Source organism: Phytophthora cinnamomi, assembly GCF_018691715.1.
Source record: "Phytophthora cinnamomi strain GKB4 chromosome Unknown Contig2, whole genome shotgun sequence".
Classification (NCBI taxonomy): Eukaryota; Oomycota; class Peronosporomycetes; order Peronosporales; family Peronosporaceae; genus Phytophthora; species Phytophthora cinnamomi.
In genome coordinates this window covers 361,333-372,812 of record NW_027150935.1, presented here as the reverse complement: position 1 = coordinate 372,812, position 11,480 = coordinate 361,333, and the positions used below count along the sequence as shown (strand labels likewise).

The following is an 11,480-nucleotide window of genomic DNA, read 5'->3' as shown; positions in this document are numbered from 1 at the left end:
CCCGAAGTTAACTGCTTGGCCGGGTGGATCCTTGAATCTCAACTACCCTCATCCCGCTATAGGAAGCGGCAAGTACGACAAAGGGCGACCTACCAAGTCGCAACAAAGGCCAACAACACACCACAAGGCAACCACTCGGCCGGATCCAGATCCAGGCCGCCAGATCCAAGTCGGGAATCACTTGATCTGGACCAAGAACCGCGAGCAGAGTGAAGATTTCCGCGCTGCTCCACCGGATCCCCGCGTCTCGCCAAGACGTTCCTACTTCAACACTTTGACTCTTCAGAAGTTACCAGAGGAGCAAGATCCAGCCCTACCGACGGGTACACAAGGTGAGGAGTTCAGCACTGATCACGGATCATCGGAGTACCCCCTCCGTTAGTCTGTGTCCGGGCGCTGTTGGGAAGTTGGATCTAGCAATCTCGCAGATTTTGCTGATCCCGCTACAGCACATCAAAGTCCGCCACTACGTAGCCACTGATTTGGAGCAAATCGTTAAGATCCTTGAGTGTGTGGAACCTAATCGTGTATTCCTTCTCCTGTCCTTCCAAGTCCTCGTATATGAACGCGAAGTCTTGTGAAAGAACCTCGTAGAATCGATTCCACAGTGCGCGAACCTCCGAAACTTGAGAATAAACAATGATAGTCGCGAAGAACTGGCGGAGTTGGTACGGCATCTTGAAGGCAGCGGCTTCTTCCGTACGCGCAATCCACTCCGCGTCGTCTTCAAGGTAGCCCAGTTTGAGTGCGGCCTGGCGGTACGACGCATACGTAACACCATCCACTGTCCGAAGCTTGGCAAAGCTCTGAGGTCCCTTGCGGTGACACAGCAGTACACGCATGTAGAACCTCTCCATGTCCTGAGGGGTGACATGAACCATCCGCCCAAGCGCCGCTTGGTATTGTTTGCGACGAACCCATTTCTTTGCCTTGTCATCCCATCGGAATAGCTTCGGAATGTCTTGGTACACCATATGGTCTTTGTCACTTGGTTCTCCGGGGCCTCACGCACGCACAGTTCGTAGAAGCGGGTCAATATGGTCTTTGTCACTTGGTTCTCCGGGGCCTCACTCACGCACAGTTCAAAGAAACGGGTCAACATCGTGTGGCGACCGCGAGTGAGAACTCGATCCGGGTTGTCGCTCGAACGGAAGGTCACGAATCGTTCGTTCTCCAGGTGGATAGTCAGCTGTACGATGGAGTGCGTCTTTCCTTGAACGGAAAAGTCGAGAAGCCGCATACATGCCTCTATCGGAGATATATACCTTGCGTTCAGAAACCGGAGAATCTCGTTGGGCTCCATCATTGCGCCGTTCGACTCTCTCCCCACCGTTTCAACAGTGATTACCGCCTTGTCGGACCCCTTGTAGACGTATTTGTACAGGTATTTGACTGTTGTGAGGGCCGTACAAACCTTCACATTGATATGGCAGTTGTACTTCTGCGAAAGGTATGGGTTGTACGGAACCACCCATTGGTTAATGGTGGCGTTGTCGTACTCCCTTCCCTTGAACTTGAGAATTCCTGGAGGCCGGCGGCGACGTCTGTAGACAGGACACCCGTTCACGTTTCCTTGTGTAACCTCTACCAACGGCTTCGCGTATCCCTTCGTGCACTTCCCGTCCTTCATGCAGGGGCTGGAGGGGTTAGCCGCGCCACATGGACCATGCATCATGCATGTGAGGATGGTCTCGTACAACTGAGGGTTGATCTCGGCGTTCGGAAGCTCCGAAGAGCACAACTTGTCGATGATTTGTCGTGTACGCGGTTTGTCTTCGTCTGCGAGAATAATCAGAATGTGTGAGTGTGGGAGGCCCTGCTTCTGGAACTCTACCACGTAGATCCTCGCCAGAATACGTCCCAGTACGCCTTCATCCAAGTCTTCAGCATAGCCGCGAGTTTCTGCTGCCAAACACGCGCTACGATGTCCGGGCGGTCTTGAGCGCTTTGGTTTGGCTCCGGTATCTTTTCCTGGATCTCCTCCCACGTAGGGTTGCACGTCATAGTAACGAAGACGTCCGGTTTTCTGTACTCTCGCACGATAGCCATAGAATCCTGGTAAGACTTGTACATGGCCCGCGGACTCCCCGAATGCGTAACTGGTAGAACGATACGCTTGCCAATTTGGTCCAGGAAGTGTTCCGAGCGACGCTACGGTTCATCTGGGTGCTGTAGCGCCCCCGTTTCGCGGTTATACTCGGTCAGTAGAGCTTCTCCCTCGCGCAGAACCACCGTGTTTTCACTTAGAAGCGCGTCTTGAACTCCGCGGTACTGATCGGCCCGTAGTTCGGCTTGATGGGATGCCACCCAACGCAGTTGCTCTTGTTCGCACTTTTCTCGTTGATCTACGCAGTACTTCTGGAATAAACGTCCACCTTGGTGCAGTACCGACTCGTCGCCGACTTTCTGGAACAACCGGAAGGCTACGTGCTCGCGGAGGGACATTTCACGCTTCTTTCTGCGCACCACGTTGTTCGCATACACGTCTGTATATGTCCAACCCAGTTCTCCATGCGGAAGAAGTAGGGGATAACGCAACGGATCATACACAGAGTGTGTCTCGAAGAGGCGAAGCAGCGAGTGATCTTTAGTACGCAGAAGGATGTCGCGCGGGCTGTCCACGTTGCCGTCCTCGATAAGAGTCGCCCCAACTTCCGAGACCGTTGGTAGGTTGTGGGTTCGTGGGTTTGATCTCTTTTCGTGTAGCCGGAACACCATATCAACCACCTCCTTTCTCGCTGCCTGGTCGGCGCGCAGCTTCTCCGCGAAATTGAGGAATTGTTGCGCGAACGGATTGCACTCCCCCATCATTTGCTCGATCTCCAACAGCGCTCCGGGATGGAGATCAGCGAAGATACCGCGGCGTCGCTCCACACGCTGTTGCATGTCTGGATCGACGATGTAGATCTGGGCAAACTTGGGGGGCATCGACTCGTTTGTGATCGTATCAATACGCGGAAGTAGAGAGCCCAGGTAGTGCCCCATGGCTCCTTGAATACGATACGTGTATACGCCTCATGATCCCGCAACGCTCTCGTCTTGGTTCACGTCCCTGAAGTTGTACCAGTTGCTACAGGAAGTCCCAATCGACGTGAAGGCAAACCCGTGGTTGTAGGCACGGATGCGGCGCCGAAACTGGGCGTCCGTGTACAACTGGTGCAGTCGCGGAGGCGCAGCTGGTAGTGGAGGCAACTGCACCACTCCCTCTAAACAACAGCCTTTCTTGGACTCTGTAGGCCATTTCCACGCGTTGCAATGAGGGCAAACCGTAGTCGGAGGCAGTCTGTTGCGCCCATTGACGATGTTGCCGCCACTGAGCATCGAGACTCTGAAATCCTCCTGGTTCGCGAGTGCATGACCTCTGCGACGGGTGCTGCGCCGTATACGCTCCTGTTGGCGTTGTTCCTCTCTCTGCTCTTCGTCTAGAGCATCGCGAACCATTGCCTTGATGTTCCCGGCGGGCGGCTCGCTCCGCTTCGACGACTTCCTGGCTGAGCGCAGCCCGACGTTCTTCCTGGCGAACGCGCTCGCGTTCCTGCCGTTCTTGACGTTCACCAGGGCCTTCTTGCTGTTGCTGTTCTGCATGTTGGAGACGGTCGGTCTCCTGCACAATCTCCGGTTGTTGCTCCGTTTGGTTAGATCTTCTATTGGCCCGTCGTAAGCGGTTTTCTTCGCGCACTGAGCTCCGTTCGGCCTCGGGGACTGACGCTCGACGTGCACGTTGGAGTTCTGCAGCTCTACGTCTCTGACGCTCGCGCTGGGATCCCGTCATATTAGCCCTTCTAACCTGGGCTCTCTGTCGCGGGCTCGCGTGCGTTCTTTTTGAGAAACCGACATTGCTGCGCGCCGCACACGCGCTAGCTCCGCCGGGGTCGGGCCACGAACTTGCTCCGTTGTACCGCTATCCGCCGCTACAACTGTAGAAGCAACAGACACGGCTACCGGGACCGGAGGTCCTTCTCGGTGGGCTGGTGGAGGCTCAACAGTCGTATTCCCGGCCGCAACGTGACTCTCGCCCGCCGTGAGAGTAGTGGCTGTGGCTGTCACGTTAAGCGCTTGAAATTCGTTGTTTAAGTTGTGGCGCTTAGCCCTCCGACGTCCCTGGCGGCGCTTCTTAGCGGTAGGCTCCTCTGGGGCAGACGGAGTTGCGTTGATACGCTCGTTGTCCCGCATGGACTGCTCGATCTCCTCGCGTATCCTTTTCTTTTTCGTTCGAGCCATTATGGTCTACGTACACGTAACAGAGTCACATGGCGCGTTAGACATAAAGTCTAAGAACACCGCCGCCATTTCCTGGGCCTATACACGCGCCCCGCCGCGGACACAGAAGCGCAAATAGGTGCGTCCACCTAGAGCGCCGGTCCCATACACGACCACTGGCCCGGAGATGAGGCGGGTCACCCGGCTTCGCCGAGATCTGCCCCATTTACCCCGGATTGGTATGAGATTTCCCACGCCGCTGGCGGGCGGACGTGGGCACCTCAGGGTCGCGGCTCCCAAGAGCGGTCGCTGCGGCAAGGGCACGCGAATTCCTACGTCGGCGGCGGGTGCCAGCTGCAGTCTTTCTTATCATCTTAAAATAGGTATTGCTACCCACTTTAGAGAAAGTAACGGTCAGTATAGTGGAGAGCTGCAGTACCCAAATGCCATTCCCCAAGGTAATTAAACCCGGGTGCAGGTAAGTGAGCAATGTTGCAGATTCGGGACGGCCTGCCTGGCATCTGTGCACCAACGGGGGAGTCTCGACTACATGGCCGTGTCGTGGAACCCACTACAACTACCCCGTGGCCCCACCGGAGTAGGCACCAGGCCGTCCTTAATCCCACACTATAATACCTCGTGTAGTGGGTCTAACTTGACTCACTACTTTAGCTTACACGTCGCGCTACGGGTATGAGGAAGCGTAAGTAGTTAGTAATTACTTAGGTTAATTATATTTGAATACACAAATATAATTTAAATCAGATAAGACTCCAAGTAGCTAGTTTAAGGTAAAAATGAGAACTGTATTGTTTGTGAATTGATCTTCCTCCTAAATCTGCTAAAAACTGTTTATCATCTATGAAAGGGGTTGACAGCGGCTGGCTGTCAGAGCCCCGCTAATATGCATGTCTCTAATTGGTAGAAAGATGTTGCTTTCTACCAATAGGATCTTTTGGGTATGTGTGGACCACTCATTGTGGTGGTCCACTTCGATGTATCCATTGGTGTGTCTTACACCAAGGTGAGGAAGTATCCAAAACTTTTAACAGATAACCTATCTGTTAAATTCACAAGTGGCTTGCAGCCACTTGTAGGTGTAACCCCGTTACACCATCCCCCCCTTAAGGTTAGACGCGCGGGGTCCCCGCACGTCAATCTTTTGGAATTGACCATTCGTCAATTCTCCGCGTTTGGAGAAGAAATCCGCGCTCATTCAACGATGAGCGCGCCTCAAGAGAAGAAGACCTCAAAGTCGGTGGGGAGTCATCTCTCCATCGACGACTACTTCAAACGCCAGAAGGCGAAGTATGGCGACGTCGTCGACTTCGACGACGACGATGAAGATATGGAGGGCGAGGAGGACTCGTCCTCAAAGCGCAAAGACTCAGTGTCGAGCGAATCGATCGACCCTCATGCCAAGAACATTCGCCCGCGTGAAGGGGACGAATCGGACGCTTCGAGCTCGAAGCGTTCGCGAACTAAAAGCGATACCCCACTCGCTTCCGCTGGGGCTCTCAGTACTCCGCGCGTGATCCGTGGATGCCGTCCGCGTCTGAGATCACGGACAGGTATGGGAACTCGGTACCGCCGAATGAGGTTCCGCTGTACGTATGCAGCGCCATCAAAGATGACGCTGTGGCTGCCGAGCTGCACTTTGATGCGGAAACGCATCAAAGGCGCGATTACTACATCGGACTCTTTCATGAGCTCCGATGGTTTCAAAGCAAGAAGACGTCTTCTCGCAGCAAAGTGCCCGAGTGGCAGGCACTTTGTCAAAGTTGGAACGCCTTTGTTGAAAACTTCAACAAGAGGCCGAGTGCTTACCGTGATCGGATTAAGCAAGCGCGTGATCGCTTCGAGACATACTCGAAGCGTGGAAAGTTGGAGCAACTTCATGCTGCTGCGGAGGAGGCTAATGTGCCGTGCGCTGTGCCCGAGGGCTTTCAGTGCACGAAGTGCATCCCAGGCGCGGTCCGCTTGAGCGACCGCGACCTGAACGGGTACACGTCGTTCCGTGTGCCCGAGAGTCTCAAAGAGCTCCGTGCTAAGTTCTTAGCACGTGAGGGTTCGGGCGCTAGCGATGATCGCAGCGCTCGTACTACTTCCGCTGCACCAGCGCGTACTGCTCCTCGTACGCCCTCACCATTTCCGGAACGTCCTCCAGCAAGACGTTCCGCGGCTCCCATGTATCTCGATGGGGAGGAAATCCTCTCCAACGAATACGAAAACGAGCCCCTTGAGGGTTCGTTTTCGGGATACTATGGTCAACAATCCGCTCAACAATCCAGCGGGTTGAGCCGCGGGCGTCACGGATCGGCGGTGGCGGGGGTGGGAACACGCCCCGGGTATGATCAGCCCCGGGCTGATCAGTATGCGCCTCTCCACGACCGGGTGACCGTCGTGGAGCGTCTGCAGGGCGCTGAGTTCGCCGCCCTGAAACAGGAGCTGGCGAACCAGAAGGCCCAAGTCGCGGCGGTCTCGCAGACCGCCTCGAATATCCAGGTCGAGCTGGGGACCCAGATGAAGGGGTTGCTCCAGCGCGTCCGCGCGCTGGAGGAGAGGTTGCTCGTCGCCGAGGCCAAGTCCTCCGCTTCTGCCTCGGCTCCTGCCGAGGTTTCGGGTCAGCCGAGCTAGATGGCTCGTGCTGCCGGTATGGCTTCAGCCGTCCGACGTAAAAGGTCGGATGGAGGCGCATGCTAGACGGTATGTCTAGCGTGTAAGCGTTGCCGTGCCGTGCCAACACAGTGAACGGCCCGATGAAGCGCGGAGCAAGCAAGCTTGCTCCGAAATCCGAAACTGCATGTCTAGGCAGGTTTTGTGTAGCGAACAAAACCAATGAACTAACTTTGAATTCATTTGTGTTGCCTCTGCCCGCATTGTCTGCGTTCAGCTTCTGTTGATCAACAGAAGCTGCTATTGTGTCTTGGACAAACCGAATCACGGCTTGTCTTTTGGTGATGAAACTGATTGCATCCGAGCTGAAGTCATTCAGCTCGCTCTCCGCTAGAGGCCCGGCCTCTGCGTGGTTCTTTGCGGTGTCTGCGCCCTGCGCAGACCCGTGGTCGTTGGCCTTGTTGTTGAGGGAGTCTGCGCCCTGCGCAGACTCATGTGGTTTATCCATTGTTGCAACTGACACTGTGCAAGTGTCAGCGGTTTTCTGCGGCTGCTGTATGGCAGTCGTAGATCCTCCCCCCACTTAAAGTGGGAGCCATCACTCCGAGTAAACTCGGTAGGCGTGGATGTCGCATGGCATTCACGTAGAACGGTGTATGCCCGGTCGAGGCATGCACTGAGTTGTTGATGGCAAACTCTGCCATCGATAAGCACTCGCTCCAGTATTGGAACGAGTGAGCGTAGCTCTTCAACATATCGACGAGCACGCGATTCGCGCGCTCGGTTTGGCCGTCCGTCTGCGGATGATCCGCCGTCGACATGGAAAGCTGGCTCCCAAGAAGTGTAAACACTTCTTGCCACAGGTGCGCTGTGAAGCGCGGGTCTCTGTCCGACACGATGTCGGACGGCATGCCATGGTGTTTAAACACCATGTCGACGAGCAGACGGGCCGTCTGCTTCGCGGTCACTTCTGCCGGCACCGCAGCAAGATGTACCGTCTTGCTGAAGCGGTCGACGAAGACCACAACACCGGTGTTCCCTCCGCTATCCGGGGGAAGACCAAAGATGAAGTCCAAAGACATGGACTTCCAACACTCCGACGGAGTCGGTAGTGATTGCAGTGGAGCCTGCGCGAATGGCGCAGGCTTTGCGCGTTGGCATACCTCGCAAACACGGATGTACTTGCGCACCCACTTATACTGGTGGTGCCAGTAGAAGTCGCGCGTGAGAAGGACGTATGTCTTCTCACGTCCGAGATGTCCCGCAGTCGGGGCATCATGATATTCGTACATGATCCTGAGTCGCAGGTCATGGTCATTCGGCACGACAACGCGATCCGCGTTGTCGTCGACTGCACTGTAAAGCAGTAGTCCGTCGTGCACACGAAAGCGGTGTGCACGTGCTCGAAGGTGCTTGGGCAGCTTCTGACGGGACTTGTCAGAAGGCGCTGTGCCATAAGCCAGGAAGAGCTTCGCGTCCGCGTCGTGCGCGTACGCGGCCTTCACATCATCCAACAGAGACGATGTGGGTTTGCTCGATCGCATGGCGTCAATAGCATTGACGTCAGCAGCTTCTGCGTAGTCCGGCCGACGTGATAACGCGTCGGCCACTACATTCAATCTTCCGGGTTTGTATTCGACCCGGAAGTTATACTCCGCAAAGAATGAGAGCCATCTCGCCATTCTCTGTGAAATGTGTGGTGATTTCACTGCAGTGCGCAGTGATGCATAGTCGGTGTAGACCACAAATGGTCTACTTCCAAGCAAATACACTCGGAAGTTTGCGAGTGCGTATTTCATGGCAAGGAGTTCCTTGTCATGTACCGGATAGTTGCGCTCAGCTGGCTTCAGCTGACGCAATTGGTAGTAGACGACACGATCACGGCCCTCGTGATCGTGCTGCATCAGTGCACATCCTATCGCGAAATCGAATGCGTCACACACTACGTGAAATGGGCGATCTTGGTTAGCTACTGCCAAGATCGGCGCCTCAGTCAAGCCCCGCTTGACTGCATCGAATGCCTTTTGGCAATCGGTTGTCCAATTCCACACAGCTTCCTTCTTGAGAAGCTGTGACAGCGGGCGGATCTTGCCCGCGTAATCCTCCACGTACTTGCACAAGTACGTGGCCAAGCCAAGGAACTGCCTCCGCTCCTTGACACTTGAAGCATTGGCCATTCGTTAATCACTCTGACCTTTTCCGGGTCAGGGCGAACACCATTCTTTCCTACGAGACACCCGAGGACGGGTATCTCGCTCGCCCCGAAGATGCACTTCTTCAGGTTCGCGTAGAGCTTATGCTTTCGCATAAGCTCAAGTAGCTTCCGAAGATGCACCCTGTGCATTTCTATGTCGGTCTTCCCGTCCACAGCCCGGCTGTGGATGAACACATCATCGAAGTAGCTCAGCGCGAAGGCACGCACCGAGCGCAGCAAGTGCGTCACGCACCTGTTGAAGGTCGCAGGGGCGTTCTTAAGCCCCTGTGGCATTACTAGCCATTCCCAGAGCATGCCACTTGGCGTGCTCACTGCCGTGAGAGGGATATCGCTCTCACGCATTAGGATTTGATAAAATCCATCTCGCAAGTCGAGAGCACTGTAAACGGTGCTCCCGGCCATCGAATCGATGATAACATCTTTTCGCGGTATCGGCGTCTGCGCCGGTACCGTCGCATCGTTCAGCTTGTTATACGCATGAACGATGCGCCATCCGCCCTGTGGCTTTTTGACACAGAACGTCGGAGCACTATGCGGGGACTTCGATTCCCGCACTTGTCCTGCTTTGCGACGACTTTCAAAGAAGTCGTCGATCGCCTTGACTTGCTCTCGCGGCAGTGGCCACTGCCGCGTGACACAGTACTTCGCGCCCGGCACGAGATCAATCTCGTGCTGAATGCCCTTATCCTGCGGAAGCTCCGCAGGAATCTCTTCCGGGAGTACGTCTTTGTACTCCCTCAACAATTCGTAATAGGGACTCGACTTTAACGAGTCCCAACCTTGTTCCTCGAAGCGCTCTCGCTTCGTCTTCGCACTGAGAGTGTCTTCACTCTCAGTGGTACTTCCCATGAAGAGCTGCCTCAGCTCTTCGCTCTCGCTCGCCGTTCTTTCGCTGTCCGAAAGAACGCAGACTTGTTCGATGCGTCCATCGTGCAAGTCGCGCGTGAAGCGCTTCCAGCTCATGGCTGGAAGCGAAGTCAACTCCGACGCCGTCGTCGGAGGACTAGCGAGTTCCATGTCACGATACTGGAATCCAGTATCGGTACGCGTCAAGACGTTCAGCGTCTCGACGCCCCGCGTCACCGCTTCTGTCTGCCCGGCAGACTGTTCTTGTAGCGTCTCGGTCCCGGACCGAGACTTGCGCAGCGTTCTTCGCATGCGCCGTCTCTTTGTTGTGCGGAGCCCTGCTTTGCACAGTTGTTCTTCTGGTCCAAGCCCGGCTATGGACAGTTGTTCGCCGACGGACCCTGTCCGCGGGCGCGCGATATCAAGCCCGGCTTGATCGTATGGCACTTCGTCGTGCAGCCCGGCTGCACGACAGCATGTAAATTGCGTCAGTGCGGTACGTTTGCAACCGTCCGCACGGTTTGCAGCGTCAACTCCCGGAGTTGACACGCCGTCGTCACCTCGACGCCATCCATTGGCGGAGCCCCTCGTGACCGAGGGTGCGTCGGCTCCCGGAGCCGACGCGTCGTTGTCGACCTGACCTCTTCGGGTCAGGGACTGTCCCTTACACGCTTGAACGTTGGTATTGGTTCCTGGAACCAGTACATCTTTTTCTTCTGACGTCGGCAGCATTGCCGACGTTGGTCTCACTTGTGCGCGCCCTCGCGCACTTCCTGGGCACTCCGGGACAGCAGCATTAAGCGCTGTCTCGACTGGTGAGCCGCGCGCACCTGCTGGTGCGTGCGCTGCGGTAACAGGGCCATCGCTCTCTGTTCCGCTGTCGCGTCCGAAGCGCACGAGCGTGCGCTTCTTCCAGTCAATTACCGGATCATGCCGTCGCTTGCACGGCATGCCCATTACTACGTCGAACTTATCGTCCAGGTCCAGGACGATAAAGTGTTCGACAAACACTTGTTGTTTGTGCGAGAAGCGCACGTTCACGACGCGCTTCTCGGTCTTCACGATGGCACCTGTTGCCAACCGCACTTCCAGAAGACTTCGAGGTACATTTACCTCCTCGAAGTCAAGCCTGGGTAAACTCCGCAGTCGAAAATAGTTGTTCGACGCGCCTGAATCTACCAAAGCTCAAAGAGAGTCACTTGCTCTCTTCGAGTAAACCTTCAAGATGACTAGGTTCGGCCTGTCATCTTATTTCTTGCAGTGAGAGCTGGTCTCACTGGGGGCTGCAGCCCTCAGTGTCGCGTGCCCAATGTCGATACAAGTGACTGCATTACCAGTAGGGCGCCCCGCGCCTACTGGATGTTCACGTTTTTGTTGGTCCACGGCGATGCCTAGCATCGCCACGACGGCCACCTCCAGGGGGCATGGGAGCTATGCACTCCCGTGCAAAGTGACCGATCCTTCCGCAACGGAAGCATCGCACGTTACCTCCCTGCTGCTGGTAACCACCAGTTGTTGCGTTCGAGAGGTCCATTGGTTCTGGACCTCCCGTCCTCGCTACCGGGCGCGGTTGCGGCCTCGGTACATTTACATGGAGTTTAGC

General features: G+C 55.6%; 1 protein-coding gene across 1 annotated transcript; it reads right to left on the bottom strand.

Annotated features, from left to right (window-relative positions):
• Positions 1 to 443: 443 nt before the first annotated feature.
• On the bottom strand, positions 444 to 974 carry IUM83_12209 (helitron helicase-like protein; the record flags this gene model as incomplete). The annotated part of the gene is made up of 1 exon (XM_067936816.1): positions 444 to 974. The coding sequence occupies one exon, from the start codon at positions 972 to 974 to the stop codon at positions 444 to 446; it is 531 nt and encodes a 176-aa protein (XP_067800216.1).
• Between the last annotated feature and the right edge of the window lie 10,506 nt (positions 975 to 11,480).